A 26,138-nucleotide genomic window follows, 5' to 3' on the forward strand; every position below is an offset into this window, starting at 1 on the left:
ACTTAGCGTTTTTATGAGTTTTTCGAACCCGAGTTCGAACCCTGATCCCTTCATAGATTTATAGGTTTTTTTAGTATATTTTTTCACTATCTAGGTTCTAGTGATGTCTCAATGGTAAGCTGGCTGGAAAATGTAAACACATTTATGCCAGGGAGCCGATTTACAGTCTCTACCATGGAGCACCACTTACTACCCCACCCACTTTCCTCCGTTCGGTGGCTTTATCTTGAGCCCTAAGACCCAAAAATGCGGCAGTCGGCAGAAACTATGTCATGGTTTCAGTACAGATTCCGCACTTTTGGAAGCAGAATATATATTCATGGATTTCTGGCAGATTAGCCGGAGATAAGAGACTGATAGCGAGGAGGCTTTGTGGCAATGATGGCCATAAAATTTCGATGCTGATGGCAGCAGCGGAAGCCTCATTATTTGCCAGGGTAATTAGCGTAAATTGGAGTAACATAAGCTGGCTCAAAAGATTGCCATTGTGAGTGGTGGACAGAGAGTAATTGTATTAAGTAGCAAATTGAATAATGAAATGAAATAACCAATTAAGAGCCCCAGGAAGTGGCCAAAAGCCAAATAAAGTGAAACCGCAAGGCAAAAAGCAAAGAGACACACATGACACCATCGGCATTAGCTTCAACATCATTCAGTAAATACATCGGTGGTATATGGGTGTCTTTGGGGTTACCGGTTTGAGAAACACCAGGCCAGGCGACAAAAGTTCTCTGTTGCCAAAAAATTAAGAACGCCAGAGGGGGTGCTGAGGCGGTGGCAGGAAGGTGTTGCCAAGTAGGATGTGGCCGATGTTTGTGTTATGAATTTTTGAATCAGAACCAGTTCGGCAAGTTGCTGGCTAACGCACTAGTAGTAGATTGCAAAAGCCAAAGCCAGAAGCAAACAAAAGCTTAGACACAATGAAAAGATACATTTGTATCGCTCGGAGACCAGATACCAGATACCAGAGCGAGACAACAAAGTGTTGATTTCAATTGTTGTTGACCGTAAAATGGGCCCGAGAAAAGGTGCCAAACTAACCTTGCCGTGCTTAAAATTCATATAAAACCTTAATTTAAATAAAGAGAAACAGCATAAAGCAAATTACCATAAAATGCCAAACGTGCCCTAAACTAAACTTGGCCAGCATGTCGCTGACTTTTGAATAACACCAACAAAAAAAGCACAAAGCTTAAAAAGCAGAAAAACAGACAAAATAACAAATACGATGAAAAAAAAACGAGGCGAAGAGAAAAAAATTAGTGCGTGCCTGCAAATGGTTAATGCCACAAGATTGTGCCCCATGGAATAGTACGGAGTCAACAACTACAATTTACTCTCCCATATGCATATATACAAGTATATGCTACCATCGTATATCTAGCATATCCCGGTACACCAGCTCTCCATATCTCCATCACATCACCCGGCTCTTCCTCAAGGAATTTATGATATGAGCCCAAATGAGATATGGTTATGGGCGATGTGTTTGCGTTGTCAACTCCGAAATGGGCAGACATTCGGGCAGACTTTCGGCCCAGAATGAAGTTAGGTAGTTAAGATATATAACTGGGATAGCGCCACCACCTACGGGTACTTGCCCCCCCCTCCCCAACCCCTCCCATTTCTGTCCGCCCCCTCATCCATATGCGTATGCAAATGTCAGGTTATGTGGAGCAGCTAACCCAGCGGTGGGTTTATTTATTTCCCAGCGACACGAGAAGTCTCTACTCCACTACTCCCCCACCCACGGGGGGTTTCTTTAGTACCTCTTTTTGTTTTGTTTTTTCGGCGACTTCCTGTGGTTCTGTTGACAGCCAATTTCTGCGGCCTAATATAAAGAAATATTTAACTCGAATATGTCATGTGTTTCCGGAACAAATGCCTTTAAAATATGTCTTTAAAGCCTGAGAACTTTTGCCATTTTCGTGGCACAACTTGGGAAGGCTATCTTGCATGTAATCCTTTGGCAAGTCCGGTGCTAGGTGTCTTTATTCATTATGCAAATCAAATAATTTGCTACATGTGTAGTCATGTTTTCTAAAAAATAAGGCACACACGCACACCTTAGGCGGACGCAGGCGCACCTATTAGCTTCCGGTTTCTGTGGCGGCAGCACGTGCGTGAAAATTGCGCCAGTTGTTTCTTTTTGGCTTTGGGACGGCGGGAGGGGCACCGTACCTGGGAAAGGTAATGGTAAACCCATTATGATTGTTGTGGCAACAGCCATAATTAAAATGCTAGAAATTACAGTCCCAGCCACGTTTTCGGTGTGGAGTTTTCTTTATGGCAATCGGCGCTAAAGTTGCATAATTCCAAGGTTGGAGAAGAGTTCTCCCCACCATTGCTTTCGCTTTTTTGGTTTTCTTTCGGGAATGTTTGTACAATGAACCATCGGCATTTCGCTGGGCTTGTTGGAAATTCATTAATAATTCCCGCAGTATCGAGTTCGGCCTAATCTTATCAAAAGAAATGCAGCCCATTTTTGCCCATTACTCATTGAAGCCATTAGGATTGCGAAACTGAAGTTGATGGCTGCTTCGGCTACCAGAAATCAACAATTCCCCAATCATTCCCATTGGGATTATTAATTGAATCAATGACAAACCGAAATTCAATAAGCAATAACCATTCGGGGCTCTTATCGACGGGGCGCCATGTGGCGTATGCGCAATATTATTACGCATACGTAATACCGATCCCAGAAAATTGTGCAAGGCAACGGAATCGGACTGATTGGAAAGTGGAAACCATCCGATATGGCTACTAGGCTACTTTTTCCTCCTTTCCGCAAGAAGTCCAAAGTATCGCTAGCTTGGCATTTGTTATCGCTATCGCTGGCCGGTTATCTGGCCAAGTCAGAGAGATAGCATCGATGACACTGATAATTGACGGCAATCATTGAGCAATTGACAAGTTCATTTCGGGAAACAGAGCAAATAAACACAACAAAACGCTGCCAACAGCTGCTTAAATTAACATATTAGTCGCCGATCGAGAGGACTGTGATAATTACAGTAAAACTTTGGTATAAAGAACTCTTCCTATAGACTTCCTATAGACTCTTTAAAAGATTCTGATTATAATTGAGTGACTTGGAGTCTAAATTATAGAACACCAACTGTAGGGCTGGTGACAAAGATGGGTAGATGGGTAGATAGAGGGGGCCAGAGCCGAGATAATTATATGTAAATGGGTTTTTGTCGCCTGTTGTTATCAGGGAGCGTATGGCTCGGCCGGGTTCAAAAGGGTGGAGGTGGAACTCATTAAGTCTGGCCAAAGTCATTGAACTTGGGCGATAGGAAACTTACTCTTGTTCGGGTGGCTCGGGTGGCCCGGGTGGCCCTCTCTGGCGCCGAAAAATCACACCGAAAGCTATCCTGCTTGCACTTTTTGGCCTTCTGGACCAAAACACTAACACTAACACCACGTCCGGACAACAGGCAGCAGGTGTGTGTGGGTTTTCGAGGTTTGTTTCGTTTCGTATTGGCTTCTGCCTGCTTTGTTTGCTGGCTGTTTGTTTTGCTGTCTGCCGTTTCTCTTTTGCACTTTTCAGCTTTTTTTTTTCTCCACTTTTTGCTGCAGCTCTGCAGCTGTCAACGCAGCAGCGAACGCGCAAAAATTATGTTTAGCCGCAGCCGCACATCCGCACACCCGCGACACACTCAGCACTCCTGGTGTTTGGCCAATTCAAACAGCAAGCGGCATCGAAAGCCGGGCGAAAGGCGAACGCGTCATGGAGAACCGTATAGACCGCTCACTGCGAGGCAATCGCTCCGTTTTCCGCTTTTCCAACCGTAACTTTTCCCAATCGTCCGCTCTGCAACCGTGCAGCCCGAGAAAAATATGTGAATGAATACTGACTGGCAGTCGTTCTTTTCAGGCGCACTATTCCGCAGCTCTCTGTATACGGATACGTATTATATACGAAGTATCTACGAGATACGAATCGTATACGAGATACAAACTGTAAGCAGAGAGAGACAACGAGAGCGAGAGAGAGAGAGGGCTGAAGAATAGTTGATAATGTTATTGAGTTTTTAGAAGATTTCAGTTTAAATTTTCTAGAAACTATTCCACATAAACTGAGTTTAATATTTATATTATTTAGAATTCCATAGATAGAAATTAAATAAATAAATCTTAAAGTGATTTAGGTTCTCTGCTAAAGACGCTGTAAAAACAGCTGACTTAGAAGCCGGCTTTAAAATGCATTCATGAGGCACGGTATTTGCGAGATACGTACGTATAAGAGACACTCAACATTTACGAGATACAAAATCTTACCGTTACCAGCGCGAGAGAGAACAGTTAACAGAGCTCGAAATCGCCGCTGTTAAAACAGCTGACAGCTACTGAGAGAGAGTGGTGGTTGCTCTCGGCCAAGTCCGAGAGGAGTGAGAAGAATTGGCCAACTTGGTAGAAGACTGCCTGGCTTAGTACGTAGACTAGTGGAACGCCCGTATAAGATACAAATAATACATCTGCGGCTTGTGGCCATAATGGCTTTGAAAAGGTTTAATAACCCTTAGCTCATTAGCCGCCAACAGAAGAAGCTAAACACCCTTTTCGGCGCATACCACACCCCTCCCCCTTGGTGGGATTCCCCTTTCGGGCATAATCAAATCATTTAGCCAAAAACTTATTCAAAATTCACAATAGCGACACGCTCAAATGCACACAATTCGTGGCTAGAAAATGTTTCTTTGAGGCGGTGGGCGGCAGGAGGAAGGTTGGTCCTGGCGCAGGACCCTTGCATTGTTGTAAACAATCCATCATTATCGCATAGACTTCCGCCTGAAGAGGAAACGCGGGGTGTGCCAACATTGCATTACAGTTTGTGGCTAAAATGCACTGAGAAAAATGAATAAATCCAATATTTTTATTATTAGTTTAATAAAGTTTATAAAATGCAGTTGTAATATAATTACTGTTTCTAAAAAATAAATTCAAATTTATGTTTTTTTTTGTCTCACTTTATATTTTTATAATTTGTAGTGTTTTAATGTTTTTTAGTCTAGCCCTCCTCGGATCGTCCTTCGTTAGTCCTTAGTCCAAACACCCACACACCGACACTGTCACACTCACAAGCGCAGAAACACTCACACACAGACACTCAAATTGCCGGGCCGGGTGCACGTGTCTGGCAGCCCTCGCTGGGGATTACGGTCGAGTCGTTCAGTGAAAGTGAGCCGCCAGGATCCAACAGGACTCAGTCAGTTGGTCGTCGTCTGGTCTGGTCTGGCCGTCACCGCCCCAAGTACACCCCGCCACCCGGCCCCCATAGCCCCTCTGCAAATGTTGCATTTGCCAGCAGTTTTCTATAATTTGCGTTGCCTTCTTGGGGGTGGCTTAACGGCTTCCTTCTGCTTTTTTTGTGGCGGCTGCGGTTTATGCAAATTAGCAAAGTTAACATTTGCCAAATTGTCGAAAAATTTCATTTGGCCAGCTCATCCTTTGGCTCAGGACGTGGCTTTGTTTGCTTTCACCTCAATGATAAAATTCACAATGATATCGGTTACCAGAAGCTTTTATTCATATAGCAAAAGCGGAAAGAAATCTTCAAGGGGCATCAAAGGTGGTATATTTTGAAGCATATACAGAATTTATCCATCGCATAAGGTATTCCGATCAAGAATCCGGTGGTTACTAGCAAGGATATGGCCTGTGCTGAGTGTGACATGACCATTATAGTGCTGATTACAGAATGGTAACCTACTTCAAGATCGGACATAAATTGGCAGTGATATGCCTATCGCAAGGGGGCCAAGTGGACAAACTTGGAAATTGCGCTTTTTTATAGGGGTACCCCTTGAAAAAATTTGAAAAAATTAAAAATGGCATTTAAGCCATGTTTTTGATGAGGAATGGAGCTACTTGCAGCCCTGATCACAAAATGGTACACTCTTTCAAGATCGGACATAAATTGGCAGATTTGCGGCTATCGCAAGGGGGCCAAAAGAACAAACCTGGAAATGGCGCTTTTTTATAGGGGAACCCCTTGCAGATGATGATGATACACATGAATGCAGATTATACCATTATTTTTAATAAAAACTAATTTACTCTCAAAGAAAAACGAAAAAAAGCATGCGGAAGTATGAAGATGCAAAAAGGGAGATCTGAAATCAAAGCATATTCCGATTCTTTTGATCATCAATGTGTTAAGATGTGATGCTCTTCAGAAATCTCCCTGTATCCATCCAACACACCCCTCGTCCTGCTCTGCAATCCTCCCATTTCGGCCATCTTCATTAAGGCAGATTTCGCGGTTGACACCCGGCCAAGTGACGGAATGCACCTGCACCGTCGCCGAGAGTTCTTCCAGGGGAATTTGTAGGGCGAGTGCTGTGCGGGTGCTTGGGGGTGGTGGTGCTATCTATCATAATTAGATTTGGGGCTGTGCTGAAATGTCGTAACGGGAAAGAAATGCGTGGCCATAAATTAAGTGCGGAGCTATTCCAGACCGCATCTCCCTCCCACTGACAGGGCAGCAAATAGAGCGCCTAATAGGATTTTATTTAATTTCCGTCGCCCAAGGATTTGCCTAATGAGTTTTTTAACCTAGAGAGATAGCAAGGGAGCAAGGGGATCCAGGAAAGGAGGGGGTCAAACTGCGCCCAAGTGAGCAATTGCCATGCTGAGCTATGGAATATTTGAATAGGAGCAACCTTCGGGTCAGGTGAAGCCACTCCCTCCCGGAGAATAAGCAAACATAAACACCGGAGATGACTGCGACTTCTGTTTGATAAACACAGTTCTGAAAGGATGCAAATAATACAGAGAAAGAAATAATGTACAAAACATAAAATAGTAATTCTTATTTCATCAAATACATAGCTAACGTGCCTTAAAAGACATGGACAAATATTTTATTACTTCTAAGTTGATCCCTTTTCCAGGGTCTTAACTTTTCTTTCACTTTAGCCAGAGACTGTTCGTCCTTTGTCTGGTCCCTAGGATACAGATACTCCCCTTGTTATTGTTTGTGTTGCCGATGCCTCTGCCGCTGTTTGGGTTTAGCGAACTTAGCTGGGATTTTCTTTGTGTCTGCCCCACCGATGCTGCATGCCCCAAACCCCCACCGAGCCACAAGAAAAAAAAAGACAGGGGGAGACAATGGATTCAGCCAAGTGAATTGCCCTGGGAACGCACTTTGGTCGGTATATCTTCGGTGTGAAATTTATGCTGCACTTGCTGCTAATTTAATGCTGTTTTTAAATAAAACATTTTTTTTGTGTAGGGGAATGGGGCGCCTCGAAGTGCAATTAACTGCAAGTGGAATTGATATGATTTGTGGCCAGATTTACATAAATTAGCATACAATGCGTGCCAGTAGCTGGCACTTAACCATAATTAGATGTATGCACTTGTGTTTCTGCCGCTTGTTCAGGTAATTAAATGCAAACTGCATTCCCAGGATAGAGACTTCCATGTAACTATAAAAAAAAGGTACGTTGCGTAACTGTAACATTATTGAAGACATTGTTTTCGCAGATTAAATTACTTCTAATTGTCGAGTTATGCATAAAATAAATTAATTTCTATTCAAATACCAACTAACATCCATTTTCCAATCAACAAATTGAATAGAAACGCAATTCCCGACTGTCTGTATCGATTCAATTGAATTTATCTAACAAAGTAATTGAAATTCAATCGGAAATAGGAGAAAAAATGTCAAACATTAAATTTATATAAATTGTAGAAGGATTAAATGAAATAAATGACTTCCTGTCCCTCGAAAAATACGCAGTAAATTGAATCAGAGCAAGCCCACAAATGAATGGCGAATACTTTCGCTCATATTTGAATATTTCACATTCCGGCGAAGGGTGGGAAGGAAGTGTACTTGAAACCACCCCACCTTGGACATAACTATGCCTGGAGAAGATTATGAATTCATTTATAATAATTTAGTTAGAGTTATGCGTGGAACACTGAAACCCACTCAACTTGGAATCCCATAATGAGCATATTCTATTAGGCAAAGGCGTTCGTTCCACCCCTAAAGTCCTGGGGGTTGCAAATTAACAAAGCAAAGCCCGAATCCTGGACACATGTTGCATTCAAATGTCGTTTGACTGTCGAAGGAGACTGGGTAATGCCGTGTTTTGACAAACCCCAAATCGCCATAGAATCCCTTTGAAGCCGATAAACATTTGCACCCGCAACCACCAAAAAAAGGGACAACAAACACGAGATTCTTTCCGGGAAAGGGAAGTCAGGACACGGACTGCATCATCACCGAGTCCGACAGACAGACAGACAGGCAGCCAGGCAGATCCAGACAGTTGCAGGGATATGGCAGGAAGTTGTTTGGACGGGCATCAAAAAGCTTTGCCCAGCTTTCCCTTTTCCGGCTTTCAATTCAGGAGTTCTTGATAACTGACACGCAGTTGGAAAATCGATGCCGGGAGATGGATGTATTTATTTAGCATAATGGATTTAAGGCTCTCGGTGTTGGTATAATTGAAAATCGAATCAAATCGCGTGAAATTTAATCAACTTAAGAGTCCTGGAAACTCGAGAGCTTCCATCGTCCCAACTCCAACTCCAATCGGATCGGGTTCAGTGCATTGCAACTCCCCAGGCGGGCGAGGAAATGGAAAAATTAGCACAAATCCATGTGATAAACTGGCTGGCTACTATTTGCTTTGAATTGAGTTACTCCAAAGGGGAGGGCATAGACGACTCCGGGTTTGAGGGCTAACTAAGAGCCCAGGAAGCCAGGGCGAGCTCTTCGTAAAGCTTTAATGCCCGACTAATGCCCGATACCAGACACATTGTCCCCTTCCCATCCCGGCTACCAAAAGCCATGTGAAGTTCCAAGAAAATACAGATGAACCTTGTTATGTCAAACTATTCATAAAAAAAATATATACAAGTAACAAAAAATTGATTTATTTATAGAGAGTTACCACAAAATGATTATCTTTTGGAATTTCATATAAAAAGACATATAGAATTTCCAAGAAAAAAAAAATAATATACATAGCGCTGATGTATTTATGTGATTATGAAGTATTTTTTCAACTAAAGATAATTCAAATATGATGTGAAGTCTATTGAAAAGTGATTCAACTACATAATACCCATTAAGAATTTAGTCGAATGCTTCGATGGCTCTAGTAGAGCTATGTACGAGGGTAAAAAAGATCAAGACTATAGACCGGCCTTTTGTAATGGACGAAAATTGAATGATTCTAGGAAATCAATGAAAATAATCAGAGAAATAATTAATTTAATTTACACTTTCTGCTTCCCTAAAGGGTCCATTAAAATTGCATATAAGTAGTGTTCTAAGAGTGTCATTTTATTTTAAAGAATGTATGTATGTATGTATAAACAAAAAATGGCATGTATTATCGTTTTTTATTTTATTTTTGCTTTATACTTGGTTTACTTATTATTCATAAAAAGTTTTTAATATTCAAATGTTTGGAATTTAAGTGTTTTTTAGCGATATCAATATGGGCTCTAGTATATAGTGATAAGCGTCAGCTGGAAGCCTGGAAGACGTTCGGGGCCTTTAAATTGAGTAATCTGGAACCAGACCCAATCATTTCTGTGTATTCTCTGCTCTGAAAACATGGCCAGACTCTGGACATTTGGAGTTGTTCTGATAGCCTGCGTCCTTGCAACCTTGGGGGCTGGGGGCATACTTTCTGGAGAACGTTGCGACAAACTAGAGCATTGCGTTCATCCATCGAAGTGCGTAGAAACAAATAATATTATCCTCCGATCAGCAGAATTTGTAACCTGCAATAAATTTCAAGTTTGCTGCAAGGCTCTAGAGAAGAAGGAAAAGGTAGGACTTGATATATTCCGATGAAAATTATTTGAAAATTACAGTTCTGTATTTTTTAGCCAACTCCGGCTCCAGAGCTAGAAAACAAATGGTCACAGTGCGGCGTCATCAATAAAATAGGCTTGCAATCAGTGAATCTAACTTCAGAAGAGGCACGACCTGGAGAATTCCCGTGGGTAGTAGCGTTCTACAACAAGGGACAATATATTGGCGCCGGTTCGCTGGTGGCTCCGAATATAGTCCTTTCAGCTTATCATATTATGAACGATGTGTCCATGGAAGATTTGCGGATCAGAGCTGGCGATTGGGACTTGAATTCTGACCGTGAGTCCTTTCAGCCGCAGGAGAGATCTGTGATCCGCATTGATGGCCACGAAGACTTCTATATTAGGACCGGTTTCAGTAACTTGGCGCTTTATTTCTTGGATACACCCTTCCAATTGGCGGATCACATCCGGACTATGTGCTTGCCAGATTCACCCAACGCCTTCACTGTTGACGATTGCGTGATGAGCGGATGGGGAAAAAAGAAGTTCACGGATGAACACTACTCGTCCGTATTGAAGGCAACTCAATTGCCTCTAGTGAACACCTCTGATTGCGAGTTTCTTCTAAGAAACACAAACTTGGGCAACGAGTTCAAGCTTGCTGAAGGCCTACTTTGTGCTGGTGGAAACGAAAATGAAGATGCCTGCACTGGCGATGGAGGATCTAGCCTGTTTTGCCCTATGACAGAGGACCCAGATCGCTACGTCCAAGTTGGTATCGTCAACTGGGGTAACGGGTGTGGTCAGCGAAACGTCCCGGGAGTCTACACTGACGTGTTCTATTTCCGAGAGTGGATTCGGCAGAAAATGGAAGAAGTCCCTCATTTCCCACCACAGCCTACGGTCAAACCTTGCCGCCAAATGGGGGACTATAGATAATGACTTTTCAGTTATTATTTTGAATTAATAATGTTCTGTACATTTCAACAATTAAAGAATAAAATACTATTGTCATGGAGATTCTTAGAGTGATTTTTGTTAGTTATTAATATTTTAAATGAATTCTTTGGAACTGATAAGCCCCAATCGAGCCCCGTCTGACCCATATAAGTAGAATAAACTCTCCCTCAACGCCAGTGGTGCGAAAATATTCATGGCATTGAAATGTCGAAGCTTTGGTCGCTAAGAATATTCCTTGTGGCATGTTTCCTTGGTTGCTGCCAGGCTAGGGTACCTTGTTCTCTTCAGTATAGTTGTGTTGCTCCCAGATATTGCTTAAGGGAGGCACCGGGCAGCATCTTTGCTAGGTTTGCGTGCCAGGATTCCGAATTGTGCTGCGAAATTCTAAGGGAATTCGAAGAGGAGCAGGAGGAGATTGTAAGATCGGATGCATTTGGGCAAGTCACCATTTTAATCGATTTTATTCCAGGCGATGGAAGAGCTCAGTTCCTCCCCACAACCAACTACTCCCCCTCCCCGAAAGGTACCCAGTGCGAAAGGTGGAACCTTTTTAATGACTCCCCTGCCAATGAATGACAACCAATTTAAGCATTGTGGCTGGTCCAATCCCAGAGGCCTGGACTCGGATCTTCGGCATTCACAAGACGAGGCACATCCTGCAGAGTTCCGTTGGGTGATAGCTCTTTTTTATCAGAAAATCTTATTTGGCGGAGGTACCCTAGTGGCTCCCGGAGTCGTTCTTACAGCGGCTCATGTCACCGAGGGCAAGTCCTTGGCAGACATCGTGGTCAGAGCTGGCGATTGGGACTTGGAATCGAATCGGCAATCCTTTAAGAAGCAGGAGCGAACTATAGTTCGAATTTTACGTCATGAGGCGTTCCAAGTAGAAACTGGCGCCAATAACTTGGCGCTTCTCTTTCTCAACTGGCCATTCCAGCTGGGGGATCACATTGGGACCCTCTGCTTGCCTAATCTGGGAAAGTCTCCGAAGATCGAGGAGAGATGCTACTTGGTGGGCTGGGGCAAGAGGAAATTCTTAGATGACCGTTTCACAATCCTGAAGAAGATTGAGCTGCCCGTGGTTAACAAGAACATGTGCCCGTTGCAAGTGCCCGATAGTGTTATATGCGCTGGCGGTGACAGGGATAATAATGTCTGCACTGTCGATGGCGGATCCGCCGTGGTGTGTTCCCTAAAAGGCAATCCCAACCTCTTCGAGCAGATTGGCATCGTCAGCTTTGGAGTTCAGTGTGGCACGGAAAACGTCCCTGCTGTCTACACGGATGTGTCCCACTTTAGGGAGTGGATTAATTATAATTTAAACCGAGTCCAGCTGGAGATTCGGCTAACGTATCATTGGACGCCGAGACTGCCCGTTCTTGAGGTCACTTAGAACAGAAGCCATAAGGTTGTGCAAAAATAAAGAATATAAAGTATAATAATTATTGTGCTTATCAGAGGTTTTCCTAGAATCTTTGAATTCCCAGCCTAGCAGATTCACCAGTGCTCTCATAAATTCATCTATGACATATGTATGTATGATTAATGCCCAGCAATCCCAGAAGCAATACCTATACTCCACCATCAGATTGTACGTACATTTCCTGCCAACTACAGTTGAACATAACTAAGGTGGACCTATTTGTATTTTTCCACTTGAATTTTTCTAAAAAGTTTCTTTTTATTTACGATGTATATGGTATCTCGTCAAGTTTCTTTGATTAAATTCCCTGAAAAATAAATTAAAGCCATTTCTTTTTATGGCTACTTTCCCGACTTCTCTATGTTGTGGGCGAATTTCGATGGCTTGTCCAGTTTCTGAAACTAAGCCGGTAAGCGGCTTTCATGCAACTGTGCCTTTGACTTGGCCATTTCTGGGCCCATCTGGAGCTATACTGGCGAGTCGGAAACGAGAAGGGAAGTAGAATGGAGTTGGTTTCATTGACGAACCTTTATTCGATATCAGATACCATCAAAGTCAGCAAAGGGAGCAGCAGGAGTAGCAGCAGTGGCATAAGCTGATTTGCCACTTAGGTCACATTTTTTCACTTGTTGGAGCGACGGCGGGTGCCGCCGAAGATGCGCAGGTGTTTGCTCCGGTTGAGCTCCCGGGCCTCGCGCTGTCCCAACTCGAAGAGCTGCGACTCCAGGCACTGGATGTAGGCTATCATGGCAGCGGTCGACAGGAGACTCAGTTCTGGATGGAGTGAATGAAAGTTTCTGAAGAATGTCTGAACTTTTCACCTTGGGGAGCCACAGCCCGACACTCACCATTCATCTTGCGGAGGTCCTCCTCGGAGTCTCTCTTCGGAACACCTGCCTCCTCCTGCTCCAGCTCCCTCTCGCACTTCTCATCCATTTCGGTTTCAATGGAGTCCAGGTTCTTGTGATCCTGATGACCCTCCTCCGCGGTCTCTTCGCCGCTTTCCTCGTTCGAGCTACCCGTGTTTTCCGTCTTCCCCGTAATTTCTGGAGGATATATAATGGGCTCGTCCAGCGCGAGAAACTCCTGGCATTCGTAGTCGCCTTTAATGGATTTTTCGTTTCTTTCCATTATTTTGTAGAACCTCAAACTTTTGGAAATTGTTTGCTGCCTTTCCCTTTTAGTTGTCATTCACATGGGGCAGGGCTGCATTCGAGGTGTGCCCTGACACTTTCAAGATTCCCAATTGACCTCGTTCACCTGTCATTTCGGAACAGAAGGGGCCCAGGCATTAGCTTTTATGTAGTCCAATTTGCTAGAATGGCAAGTTTAGAATCCATATTTTAAGCCACCCCCTGGCGAGGGTTTCCTTAATGGCCTAATGAGCTGCGCAAAATTAATTGTCACACCGAAATCCCGGCAGGAGGGTTGCCATCTTCAAAATTGGATACGTCAAGGGGAGAGTGCGTGAATATGCAAATTTCCAGGGATTGCCAGGATTGCAACCAAGGTCAACAACGCAGGAAGCCCTGCAAAAGCTGGTTACTGGCCATTAGAAGGCATTTTCAAAGGACTCCGGCTTCTTGTAAACAATATATCAGCAGGCGCTCCCCACACTTGGCCAGTTTGCCTCCAGACTCGGCCTACTACTCGTTCCAGAGGCGTATTTAAAATAAATCAAGGGGGTATATATGAATTAAAATATTATCAATATGGAGAGTGAGGTAGATCCATCTTTTAAACATTATTTATAATTATATTCCAATTTTAATATGGGGACTTTGTACCCCCGAATCCCCTTTTGGTTTCACCTTTGTTCTTGTTTCTCCCTGGATTGCACGTGTCCGTTCGCTTTGGTGGCGGCTTAGAAGGCAAAAGGACATGACAACGGAATATGTGTCGTGATGGGAACAAAGGACGCGTGCTCATTATACCCCCCTGGTCTATGTTTTCTGTCTGCCTTTATTTCTGCAGCTGCTTTATGGACAAAGTTTTTTGGGCAAAGTATCGCTTTAGACTCGAGACCGCGGGACTCATGCAAATTGAACAAGTTAAACTTTTTCGAGGGGTCGCCTTGTCGACCCCAGCCCAGCCACATCTCGAGCAGTACTCCCCAGGGTGGCGGCTGTCGTCTGTGTAAACAGCGTTTGCATTGTGTACAATGGGCCCCATTACGTTGCAGTTTATTGGCAAGGATGCGGCCTCTGCCCGTGTTATCATCCATCCGGCACGTGTCATCCAGGAGTAGCAGTTGGGGTCGCAACTCCCAGCCCCTGCCTGCTTCTGTTGCTGACTTTGATTTGTTCAAATCGCTGCTTAATGGATGTTTACACGATTCCCCGTTGAAGTGGTTACATTGAGAATTTACAAGTACAAAGTACAAGTATTAGCAAAGTCCTGGCCCACTGTGGCACAAAAAAGAAAATCCTGCGGCCTGCGGCCCAAAACAAGCCAAACAAAGAAAACAGTCGGCCAAAACAAACGAACTGGCCAGAGACACTGACTAGACGCATAGACGCTGTCAAAAGGACATTGTCCCAGATCCTCTTCAGACCATAGAGTCCTTTTTGTCAACTGCAATAGTATAGTTTTCAGTTGCAATTGCAGTTGCAGAACTAGTATTAGGTTTAAACATTTCTCCTAGCTATCTTTAATGAACAACTTTTTCGCATTTCAGCCGCACAAATGGCCCATTTAATTGGATTAACGCACATTTCCGCTGCCTCGCTGGCCAATTTATCACTGCTTATGTTTATTTATGTTGCATTTTAATTATGCGCCACAGTTGGAAGTGTGCCATGCGGAGATGCGGATGTCTGCCTGGTTGCAACTTGCTTTTTCTTTCCCAACACAGGCTACAGCTACGACTTACCCTTTTCTTCTCCGTTTCTGGCCACTTGCAGTCTCTTTAATTTTCATGATTTACTGCCAATCCATTGTGAACGGCTGTCGATGGCAATCGATCCCATTGCATACCTCAGATATATATATACTCTACCATATAAATATACATCTGCAATAACCCCCTCGTGCTGCAAAATCTGACAGCCTGGTGCGAATTTTTTTGCATCTGATTCGGGATGAATGCCGGTAATTTGAAGTCTTGTTTGCGGTTCGCTAATTTCATTGCTTCAACGTGGATTGCTGCGATTGTTCGGTATTGATAACCGAGACGAGATGGGAGAAAGTCTCTGTTCATATTTTGGAAAGCAATGTACTGCTGCACTCTTTGGCTCACTGGAATTACCCAACGATCGGTCTAGCCTTAAATGTAATTTTGGAAAAGCAATCACTTGCTTGAAATCTCTACTCCTTACTCTAATTTCATACACCTACTCATGAAAATTTCCAAAAAATACGTTCATAAACATATAATTATAATCAAAACCATGTTGCCTTCAAAAGTTTCCTTTTTTTTGGGTCACCGAAAGCCGCAGGAACTGGGCGGCTTTTCAAGTGGACAAAAGACCACTCTTTGGCTGTCAAGCTTGAGTTAAATGAAGAATAGCCCAGACCCATGAATAGGACCGAGCAATGCCTGGGGATTCGAAAGGCCTAGAAAGTGGACAGGCCATTGAAAGACAGTTGCGTCAAAGGACCCACCGACAGTTCGACTTGTCGGACATGCCTTAATGTCGTCTGTGTGCTTGCCGCGAATGTATGAATATTTATAATAGATACTTATCTTGCACCCTTTCGCAGTCGGACAGGACACCGGACAGGACCTCCAAGCTACGGTCGCATTTTTCTGGCTTATTAATTGCCCGCATACACGAACCTGACTCCCCGGGTCCTTTGTCGCCAGTCACTCGCGTCCTTGGCGACCTGTCGCCACCAAATGCAAAACGCATAAAACATAAAAAGCATAAATATTAAAAGCCTAATTAATTTTGGGTCGCCACGACCGGAATTATATTTTATTACAAGCTTGAATGTCAATAATTGCACGCAGGTGTGAATGGCAACAGTTCACCTGCCCTGCAACGTTGCATGGTCTGGTTTTGTCACTCGAAGAGGCTGGTAGGAAAAATATTACAAAATTATGAAAGCAATTAGCATGGATTTCGAAGCAGGTTTTCATATAAAGGGTTTCAAGTTAGTTCAAACTTGAAAAGGTATAGTTATTTTAATAATGCCATGCTCATGTTGCAACACCGCAACATATGAAATCTAAGAAACTGAAAGTAAAGTCTTGCAATCATCGAATTGATATCAAATCGCCTCTGCCGCCAGGTTGTCTTGCAGCGATGCAGGTGCTCTGGAGTGGAGTGGAGTGGACGACTCACTTGGCCATTCACCGTTTGTGGCTATCAGCGATATTGATGGATAACGAGTTTGGTGCTGGGAAAGTGGGTGAGCCTGGTAGCCAGTGCATTGTGAGTCGCTTTTCCACTAATTGATATGCGACCATCAAGTTGCATTATTCAGAGAAAACTCCAATCCGCCCAGCCTCATTTCATTTTGATTTTTGATGCCTTTGATCTCCTAGTTGGGTGATCCCAACCGTCAGAACTTCGCAGAGCAGATCCTTTTAAGCAGCATCTGTCCGAATGCATCCGCTTGACAAAAGTGCCTTTGAAGTGCTGAAAACGAAGTTTCTTGGACATCTAATTTTAGTTGCGTCAAATGGTGGTGCATCGTTAGCGGAAAACAGCAGGAACACAGCAGAAGAACAGGATGCGCGAAAAGCACTTCCCCAGAAAAGGAAAAACACATTAACCGTGATTCTGTCGAGCAAAGTTGTTAAAATTGATGAGACATCGTGGCGCGCTCTGTGACTTTTGACCCACATCGCTGACTCTCCGCCTTACCTCGCATTTCCAAAATCGCAATCTGACGCATTAAGTATGGGACATGGGTTGCGAGGATGAGGGCGAGGATGTGCCACCAAGACGCTGTCTGTGCGGCAATCTTTTCGGCGGCTTCGACGGCGCCGCCACTTTGTCTGACCCAGATTTAATAAATGGCAGACAAATTGTCTGCGCAGATTGTTTATGATACTTTTGAACTTTCCTTTAAAGAAGTCGCAAAATACAAAATAAAGCCAACATATCTGCCAACAAACGTCGCAAAAACCCAGACGACCAGACGAAAATTGTTCGATGGGGGGTCAATAGGTTGAGAAATTACAAATTCAATCATATCTAATTTTGTGGGATGAGAAGGCCAACAACTGTGTAATGAAGATAAGCCAACACCTTGGTCACTGCCAATTAGCCGGCTTCCTCCGGGTCCTGGCCTGGCCTGGCCAAATTTCAATTAACGTCAAGAGCAATCAACGAAACTTTCCAGCCCGGTTTGTCTGTTTTCGCATTTTGGCAGAAAAGTTGCTGGCCCCTGAACTTTAGTGCATTCTGGGGCTATTCAATTATTTAAAAACCGAAAACCTCAAAATGCTTGAAAGTTGCACAAGTTACGGACTGGGATTCAGTACACTAAGAAAAATCTGTTCTAAACATCAGGTTTTATGGTGATTATTTTGTCAGTAATTTCAATAAGTATTATCTCCTGCAAAATTCTTTATTATTAAGATTTACTTAGAAGAAAAATTTCAAAATTCATAAACTTAAAAGAATCTTTTTGTTTATTGAATGTTTTCCTTTGTGGAGAAGCCGGACTGGCTGGCAAAACTTGTTAGCTGCATCGCAATTATGACAGAATTAAGTTTTATGCTGTGCCGCCGAGGTGACCAACTGTCAGAGCCGGGCTAATCCCTCGATCTCCGGGAGACAACCGCAGCCGCAAGACAGCAAAAAACAACCGCACATGCATAAATGCATAAAACTGTCAGGGAGTGTGTGCGGCGTGTCAATAGCCATGTGAGATGCGGTGCCAACGGATTCCAGTCCAGCTCCTACCCACATGTTACACAAATCACTCTGGTAGCGGGATGAGGAGAACGGAAAGTGGGTGTTGGAGTGGGTGTGGGTGACTATTGGTTGCATTTATTCGGATATTCGTCCATGTTGTGCCATGGACCGGAGGAGCTCCACCTCTCTGTCACTGTTTGTCAATAAAACAAACAAAGAAGTTTGTCCCTCGAACCGGCAATGTGCAAAAGATACAACCGGGAGTATCTGTATCTGTATCTGACTTTGTGTATCTGCATGTGCAGCGGAAGTGCAACTCAAACAGCAAGATACATGGCAACTTTTTTAACCAGATCCTTTCCATCAACAGTTCCATATTTTCCTTTTGTCTAGAAAGTTTTCTCGCCCCTATTCACTTTTTATCAGTGACGAGTGTCAAAGCCAAAAGTTCTTCTGCTGATGTTTTTTAACTAAAAGTTTATAACTTAAACGATTAAAAATTAACTTTAATTTAAACCAAAAAGATAGTCTTTCTAATTTCTTTCAATCCAATGAATTAAAAAATTCTCTGACTATTTAAATCCAATATTGTCCTGTTTTTTACCCGTTAAACTTAATTTACGCTCCTTTGCCGTTACTTATCCAGCTGTACGTGTTTATGGCCTGATTGCAGGACTAGATACGGGCACCAGACCTCGTAATTATGGCCCTAGATCCTTTTTTTCATCAGTCCCTGCCTTTCTCAGTCAATGAAGCGCAATAATTGCTGTGCTTAATGCAAATTCTTTCTCCCAGAAGTCACGCCCACTTCCATAGGGGGATGCATCCGACTAGTAGCTAAGGAGGAAGAGAAAGTAGTGTCAACCCCGGCGTCGAGTTGGTTAATGCCGGCGTACAGCGTCTGTATGCAAATGAGTTTCCAATGACTGGCCCCGAAAACAAAACACCACACAGCGAGACCAAGGATATGACGTGATATCGTCTGCTGCACTTGAACTTGGCTCCTATCCACCATTAACTTGGCCACATGCGTCTGGTCGCTCCGGCTCCGCCACGTGGCTATGTATCGGAGTTTGCATGCGGAGTGAAAGCGTCATAGCCACTTGCATTATAGTTGTTGGCCAAAGGGGTTTTACAGAATTTCCCTGGTTATTATTATCTGCATATACATACATATATTATCTGTACATATATATATATATATATATATATTTTGATTTTCGTTTTAGTGTTGAAAATTTCTCAAATTAAGCTGTTGAAAGTGTTGAAAATTTCTCAAATTAAGCTGCTGGAAAAATAAATTTTTTTTCAATTTCAATTTTTTTTTTTTGATTTCAATTTTTTACAATTACATAATTAATTGCCTTGTGAAAAGGGCACTTCAAAATCGAACTTGAATGATAATGACTATGCCTGACATTGTCTTTAAAAATACTTAGAATTCAAACTTAGTATAAATCTAAAATAATATTGAGGTGTACTGATAAGGGGACAATACATTACTTGAGACCGCATCTAATTCTGTCTACCTTTTTTTTTACAGAAGCAGCATAACGTCACAGTACTGCGGCCTAATTATGCGTTTATTAAATTATATAAATTAGTTTTAATATTTTTAATCACAAGATACATTTTATTTTTGGCGCCTTTTCGTTTAAAACCATTTTCACCACAGCATTTTTAGAACAAATTTAACAGTGTGGCAACTCTAAAAGAAGTCAGCTGTTTTTTGATTACGCCGAGTGTCGTAAGTGGCAAAGAGTGAAATTCTTGGAATAAGGATAAGGAAATGTCTAAGCACGCCCTCATAGGTAAGTTCAAGTGGATCCCAAGGTCACAGATATAATATTCGACGGTGGGCGGTCCCCTTTCAGGCGGTGGCACCGGCTTCATTGGCCGCAATCTGGCCCAACACCTGACGCACAAGGGCTACGATGTAACGGTCATCTCGCGAATGCCAGGAGATAAAAGAATCACTTGGCACGAAATCGAAAAGAATGGAATCCCCAGCTCCGTGACCTCGATAGTGAATGCCACTGGTCAGAACGTTTTGGATCCGTCAAGGCGATGGACACCCGGCTTTCAGCAGAATGTGTGGAACTCTCGCATCAATTCATCCAAAACGCTGGCTCAGGCCTTGAAGGCTGCTCCCCAGGTCACCTCCTTCGTTAACCTCTGCGGAGTTAGCCATTATCCACCCTCGGAGTCGAAGGTCTATAATGAGAAGGACAAGGTTGAGGGATTCGACTACATGTCCAAATTATGCTTGGCCTGGGAACAGGCGGCTCAGAGTGGCGGTGAAGAGGATTGCAAAAGGGTAAGTTAGTTGAAAACATGCAGGGACGCTGTTTCATTAACCGATTCAGTAACCTATTCCAGACCATCCTCCGAACTGGTGTTGTTGTGGGACTCGGAGGCGGAATGATCCAGTCCATTTGGTTGCCATTCAAACTTGGTGTTGGCGGTCCCTTGGGCACGGGCAAGCAGATCATGCCCTGGATTCACATGCAGGACCTCTGCAGTCTGATACAGTACATAATTGAGAAGCCAGTAAGAGGCGTCGTCAATGCAGTGGCCCCTGAAATTGCGAGCAACAAGGATTTCAGCAAGGTAAGTCTTTTTCAAATTCCTTTTTAAATATAATTTGAACACAATCTATTTTTCCAGGCATTTGCCAAAGCCTTAAATCGTCCCTGCATCTTCAACGTGCCCGAATTTGTGGTGCATGCCATCTTCGGCAACGATCGAGCTGCTCTTCTCCTTAGTGGCGCCAAAGTGGAGCCCAAAGAAGCCATCGCCTCCGGCTTCAAGTTTCAGTATCCCAGCGTGAATGAGGCCGTGAAGGAGTTGACCCGAAAGCGATGAACTGGATTGCCAATGGTTACTATTTAGTTTAGAGTTTCCTGTACATAAAAGTCATGGACAGTGGCCGGCGCAAATTAAATCTCAAATTTCTGCAAGCTGTGAATCATGTGAATCATCACCCCGGGAGATAATAGCTCCCAAAAATGAATTCATTTAATTTGTTTACTCATTAGTCACGTCCACCAGTATTCCACAATTGTCTACTGTCACATTATATGTAATTATTGGCTTAATTTGTTTCTAAAAAAAACTCCGACGCTTTTAATTATTTCATCCGAAGGCTTTCATCGAAAAGGGCTAAGGGACTTTTCGAAGGTGTAATCTGGGCTGGGATTATGTAATGGGGAACTTTTTAAAGTAACTTTCAATCAGCTACAACAGAGTGTGAAAGATTTTAGATAATTCTGGCTGACAGAACCTTTTGCAACTGGACAATTGAAATAATTGGAAACAATCGTAGCTGAATGAGCACAAAAAAAATTAATTGACTTGCACACGCTGCCGCCAATCCGGCTATATGGCTACATAATTTTTATAAAGTTTGTGTTTTTGCCCAGTTGGCTGGGATCTATAAATGTGCCAGCCATGTCGGTGGAAGAGTCAGTTTCGTTTAGAGCCGCCAATCCGCAAAATGCTTTCCAGCTCGCCACTATTAGTTCTTGTTGTCGGCTTCTGCCTGGTATGATAGCCTGAAATCACGCGATTCTACTTTGGTTAAAACTAATAATCCATTAACAGACTGCAGCCGTTTCGGCTGACGTCGACTGCTCCAAGCGGCCACCCTTTGTGAATCCCAAGACCTGCTGTCCCATGCCGGAGTTCGTCACCGCAGAGCTGAAGGAGAAATGCGCTCAGTACAACATCACCCGGCCACCGCCAATGGATGGTGAGGCCAGTGGTTCCTTCGAGGGCAAACGGCGTCACCATCATCCGCATCCACCACCGGTTTGTAGGTCCTATGTAAAAGGAATGTATCTAACATCCTTTTCTCCCCCCACCAGTGTCTGTTTTCGTGCATTTTCAACGAAACTGGCATCTATGTGGACCGTAGCTTGAATCAGGCCAAGCTGACCAGCTATCTCCAGGTGGTGTTCAAGGACAGCACCGATCTGCAGACCACAGCTACCGAGGCCTTCACCACTTGTGCCACCAAGGTGGCTGAATTCGAGGCCAACCTGCCGGCTCGTCCTCGTCCATCTCCGCCACCTGGAATGCCCATCTGTCCCCACGATGCTGGCCATCTAATGGGCTGCGTATTCCGCAATCTGATGAAGAACTGCCCGGCATCGATTAGGAACGATTCCGAGGAATGCAATCAGGCCAGGGAGTTCTTCACCAACTGCAAGCCACCCCGAGGACCTCCTCCCTCCGGCGAGGAGATGTAAAGTAACCGAGGAAACCTCACCAAACGGACATGCGTAGAGCATTTAACCCCCTCCCAGGCAGAAAATTAAATTTTTTTTCAATTTAACACAATAAATATTTAAAACTCAATATGGTTTAAAGCTCAATATCCTTTGAGCCACTTATCGCAGCGCTGCACGTCTGGAGGCGCAATGAGTTAGAAAATTAGGTTTTCCCCTTCAAGGAAATTGCTTATCGCGCGCATGTGCATGGCCAGAAAAGCGTTGAGCATCCTGGACCGAGGATTCATTCGTCTTGTGTGCGGGAAAGTGTTAGGACCATGGAGGAGGAGCTAAAATTATTCTTCGAGGACTGCCGGAAGCAGGAGTTCTCTGCCCAGGAAATGTTGGCCATATGCAAGCCTCTGATCTGGAGAATCCGAATGGCGAGGGCTAGAAGGTGGCTTTTAATCGGCCTCCCTTTTTTGGTCTCTTACATCCTTTGGTTGTATTGCGATACCTTTGCTTGGTATGTGAGTGCCCTGGGCAGGATAATGCTAATCCAAGCCCTGCCCCTCTGGGACTGGACACCCTACTACAATTCAAAGTGTTTGATATCTCGGGAAGCTCAGCAAGTACAGGACCAACTACCACCGCTGGGCAGGCACGAGACCTTGTGGGAGAACTGTGCACTCTGCGAGTCTCTAGGTGAGTCTGAATTTAACTATTTCCAGTCTACATTCCTCCTTTAATCCCCAACTATGTAGAAGGACTACCTACAGCTTCGAATGTGAGCTTCTCCCTGCTGGAATCACAATACCTGGAACGCGGAATACCAATCATAGTTACCGATGTTGGATTGGAAACAAATCTGTTCAATCTATTAGAGCTAATAGAAGAAAGGACACCGGAATGGTTAAGCAGTGATCCGTGTGATGTTTCCACCAATCTTCTGTTGAAGAAACTCTTTAACCTAGATTCGGCCCTTGACAAGATATACTCTTCTGCGAATCCTTGGCACCTACAGCTCCGGAACTGCCAAAAGAAAGCGGTTAAGTCGTCGCGGTTGTTTCTGGAACGTCCCTACTATTATCCTTTGCACCTGGCACCTTACTACTCCAGCTGGATGCTAGCAGTTCATCAACAGAAACGACCTCAGGCTGAGATCTACGTACGCGGGTTGATTCTTTTCCAGCAACTAAGCGGGCACTTCGAGGTGACTCTTAAACCCAAGGAGCCATGCAACCAGAACATATGCCCCAGCTTAAGGATGCGTCTGAACGCAGGTGAGGGCTTGATCTATTCGACGGACCTCTGGAGGCTGAGCTACGGCCTGGAGAAACCCAATCCAAAGCAGAGCTCCCTGGCCAGCATCTTCGAAATCGACTGGCAGCCGTGAAAACGTAATATTAGTTGGCCGAAATTGTATTTACACACACAACCAGATGCACACAAATAGAAGCCTAAAGTTTACACAGGAATCGAAAGTGGTCTAGTCTCTAGAGTAGGGATTAGCTTAAGCACGTCGACACTTGGCCTCAACCAGTTTCTGCAGGGTGGCTGTGAGGCTGTTGATTGCATCAATCTTCATCCGCTCGATGCGTTCTTGCTGGACCAGTGACATCTTCTGGACCTGCACATGCTCCCGCTGGAGGTTTCGCTGTAACTCCATCTTCTCGCGCTCCACCTCCAGCTTCCTTTCAAAGTAGTCCTTCCACCACACGTCATCGGCCATGCCGGCCACTGCCTGCGAGCCTAAGGGCCTGGCCAGATCAAACATCTTGCCGTTCGCCTCCAGTTGGTGGTGGCTGCTGTTGCTGATGCGCTCCGCTTCCATCTGATGGTCGGCGTCGAACTCCATCTTCGGCTGTCTCACCTCCTCCATGCTGTTGCTGCTATCCTCGTCGAATTCGTCGTTTGATTTACTATCCTGCAGGTGGTGCTCCTGAATCTGGGCCTGCAGGAGTACCTGATCCACGGGTGTAATGTACGGCTGTCCCTCCTTGGCCTGTGGCTGAGCTGGTAGCTGCAATTGTGGTGTTCCGGGCTTCTTCTGATACGGCAATTCAATGGTTGTCGGTTGCAGTTGCATAGACGCCTGCTGCTGCTGCTGGGGCTGCTGTTGAGATGGCTGACTTTGGTTCTGACCTGGCGTGGAATTCTGGGCTGAAGTTATTGTGGCACTTGGCTGCGGCTGAATATCAAAGTCTGCCTTCTTGCCCTGCAAGTACTTGAACATCTCCTCGAAGAACTCCCAATGGACATAGCCGGAGACGTACTTCTTGCTCAGATTCTTATTGTAGGTGATAAGGATGTTGTGCCACTTCTTCTGCACCTTGGCGGCAGAGTATCGAAATCCCAGGCGTTGCAACTGGCGGGTGCAGTGCAGCCACAAAGCGGTTCTCTTTTGTCTTTAACGGAATGAAACAACTATTATCTATATTTTTGAGAAGCTTAAATACCCCACTCACCTGCCCTCCGTAAAGCTCCCCTCCATGGGACCCCGTATGTGAATGAGGGCTCGGGTGGCCTCCGTGGTCCAAGCCCGTTCATAAGGACCCCGTCCAAGGGTGTTGGCACTTCCTTGGGTGTCCGCCTCCTCCAGCAAACACTCATCATCCAGGTCATCTAAGTCGTCATCGCTGATTTGGTAAGCTAGAAAAAAGCACAAGGTAAATATGAGATTTTAAACTTGTTGCTGTTTGGTGGAATAGATGACAACTCTGGCGCAGCATCTTATTGTGCGCTCTCTCTCAGGACTCGCTCTCTCGTTTGCAGCTTTTAAGTTACCACCCACCGTCAGGCCAGAAAACATCCTAGCTTTGCTAGCTGCGACTGACATACATCATGATACACACAAACATACACTGCATACATCATAGCTGTCTAAATTTAGGAGCACACACGCACATAAATTTCATCTCAGGTAAGTCCTGGAATTTTTATCACACAAATTTCTTATATTTTCTGCATACTTACGTTCGTTATCCTCGACATTGTTGCCATTGCTTGGAGCACTGGCCCCGTTCAATTGAATCTGAGCCATTAGGCCAGGCCAATTTATTTGCTCTGCTTTTATTTTTTATACTGCCAGACCTTAGACCTTTCGCCTGCCAATAGTTTTCACATCTAACAGGACGATTTTCTGGCTGCAGCTTCCAGGCGTCGAGAACATCGCGTGCGCCTACTCTCTCCAGCAGCCGCTCTCTCTTTTTCTTGCCTCAGATCTGAGGGAAAGCTGTGGCTAGCAAAAGCGCACTAGTGTAAGTGGAGTTGGGGTGGCACGGGGCTAGAAGGGGGCGGCGAGTTTGCCGAAAGTGGGTGGCAGGTGGAAAACGGTGTGGGTGGGAGTGCAGCATCTGCGCACTTTGTGCTCAGGGCCGCAGGTCTCGAGCCGCAGCCTCACTGGAAGTGCTGGAAGAAATTGAAAGGCTAACCTAAATAGTTCTAGTCCGCTTGCACAGGATGTGTCACATTAGTTATGAAATTAGAAAAGACTAGAGATAAATGTATTTCATGAAACATTATTGTTTCTCGTTTTGGAAATCAATTAAATTGCTGTTAGTACTGACTAATTTTCGAGAAAGATAGAACTTTTTTCTAAAAGCTTGAAGTTTTTTGAGATGCAATAAAATAAAAAAGAAGCATTTAAACAAATGGGAGTACTTATATTTTATAAGGGAATGCTTATACATTGGCCCCTTAGCGCAATCGTATAAAGTCTATGCGCTAGTCCTGACCTTTTTTCAAATTTTTCTCCGTTAGCCGCCTTTTCCGCTTCACAACCCTTAAAAAGGAGCATGGCGGCGCTGCCACTTCCGTCCAAAATTCCTGCAACGAGTTGAATAGACACGCGTTGGCCATTTAAATCCCAGATTAGCTGTAGATCAGTAAAATTAAAAATTTATATTTAGGTGACCAACGGTAGCGGTAGAAATA

At 44.2% G+C, this 26,138-nt stretch overlaps 8 protein-coding genes and 1 long non-coding RNA gene across 12 annotated transcripts in view; 6 read left to right on the forward strand and 3 right to left on the reverse strand.

The window, feature by feature from the left end:
* The window catches only part of LOC6494671 (myb-like protein V), a 34,359-nt gene extending 30,437 nt beyond the window's left edge, over window positions 1–3,922 (reverse strand). For all 4 annotated transcript variants that reach the window (XM_014907422.3, XM_014907425.3, XM_014907423.3 and 1 more), the window contains exon 1: window positions 3,312–3,922. The gene's annotated coding sequence lies outside the window, so the exon portion shown is untranslated. The remainder of the gene's footprint in view (window positions 1–3,311) is intronic.
* Window positions 3,923–9,556: 5,634 nt separating this feature from the next.
* Window positions 9,557–10,818, forward strand: LOC6502572 (phenoloxidase-activating factor 2). The gene is made up of 2 exons (XM_001959857.4): window positions 9,557–9,811; window positions 9,871–10,818. Exons 1-2 carry the CDS (start codon window positions 9,593–9,595, stop codon window positions 10,735–10,737), a joined length of 1,086 nt encoding a protein of 361 aa, XP_001959893.2. The 5' UTR covers window positions 9,557–9,592; the 3' UTR covers window positions 10,738–10,818.
* A 118-nt stretch (window positions 10,819–10,936) lies between these two features.
* LOC6502573 (phenoloxidase-activating factor 2) lies at window positions 10,937–12,528 on the forward strand. Its single transcript, XM_044715234.1, has 2 exons — window positions 10,937–11,175; window positions 11,228–12,528. Exons 1-2 carry the CDS (start codon window positions 10,963–10,965, stop codon window positions 12,149–12,151), a joined length of 1,137 nt encoding a protein of 378 aa, XP_044571169.1. The 5' UTR covers window positions 10,937–10,962; the 3' UTR covers window positions 12,152–12,528.
* A 162-nt stretch (window positions 12,529–12,690) lies between these two features.
* LOC6494670 lies at window positions 12,691–13,967 on the reverse strand. The gene is made up of 2 exons (XM_001959859.4): window positions 13,030–13,967; window positions 12,691–12,955 (listed from the first exon to the last, which is right to left on the reverse strand). The coding sequence occupies exons 1-2, from the start codon at window positions 13,370–13,372 to the stop codon at window positions 12,804–12,806; spliced, it is 495 nt and encodes a 164-aa protein (XP_001959895.2). The 5' UTR covers window positions 13,373–13,967; the 3' UTR covers window positions 12,691–12,803.
* Window positions 13,968–14,440: 473 nt separating this feature from the next.
* On the forward strand, window positions 14,441–17,179 carry LOC116654745. Its single transcript, XR_006507202.1, has 2 exons — window positions 14,441–16,296; window positions 16,415–17,179. It is a non-coding gene; the product is annotated as an uncharacterized LOC116654745 (long non-coding RNA).
* A 2,496-nt stretch (window positions 17,180–19,675) lies between these two features.
* LOC6495940 (epimerase family protein SDR39U1) lies at window positions 19,676–20,951 on the forward strand. The gene is made up of 4 exons (XM_001959860.4): window positions 19,676–19,802; window positions 19,866–20,308; window positions 20,371–20,601; window positions 20,659–20,951. The coding sequence occupies exons 1-4, from the start codon at window positions 19,781–19,783 to the stop codon at window positions 20,854–20,856; spliced, it is 894 nt and encodes a 297-aa protein (XP_001959896.1). The 5' UTR covers window positions 19,676–19,780; the 3' UTR covers window positions 20,857–20,951.
* Window positions 20,952–21,385: 434 nt separating this feature from the next.
* LOC6495941 (general odorant-binding protein 67) lies at window positions 21,386–22,350 on the forward strand. Its single transcript, XM_001959861.4, has 3 exons — window positions 21,386–21,535; window positions 21,595–21,801; window positions 21,858–22,350. Exons 1-3 carry the CDS (start codon window positions 21,431–21,433, stop codon window positions 22,239–22,241), a joined length of 696 nt encoding a protein of 231 aa, XP_001959897.2. The 5' UTR covers window positions 21,386–21,430; the 3' UTR covers window positions 22,242–22,350.
* A 52-nt stretch (window positions 22,351–22,402) lies between these two features.
* Window positions 22,403–23,672, forward strand: LOC6495942. The gene is made up of 2 exons (XM_001959862.3): window positions 22,403–22,907; window positions 22,967–23,672. Exons 1-2 carry the CDS (start codon window positions 22,541–22,543, stop codon window positions 23,596–23,598), a joined length of 999 nt encoding a protein of 332 aa, XP_001959898.1. The 5' UTR covers window positions 22,403–22,540; the 3' UTR covers window positions 23,599–23,672.
* LOC6494669 lies at window positions 23,613–25,418 on the reverse strand. The gene is made up of 3 exons (XM_001959863.4): window positions 25,179–25,418; window positions 24,671–24,854; window positions 23,613–24,610 (listed from the first exon to the last, which is right to left on the reverse strand). Exons 1-3 carry the CDS (start codon window positions 25,243–25,245, stop codon window positions 23,716–23,718), a joined length of 1,146 nt encoding a protein of 381 aa, XP_001959899.1. The 5' UTR covers window positions 25,246–25,418; the 3' UTR covers window positions 23,613–23,715.
* Window positions 25,419–26,138: the final 720 nt, after the last annotated feature.

Source organism: Drosophila ananassae, chromosome 3L (genome assembly GCF_017639315.1).
Source record: "Drosophila ananassae strain 14024-0371.13 chromosome 3L, ASM1763931v2, whole genome shotgun sequence".
In the NCBI taxonomy this organism is placed as follows: Eukaryota; Metazoa; Arthropoda; class Insecta; order Diptera; family Drosophilidae; genus Drosophila; species Drosophila ananassae.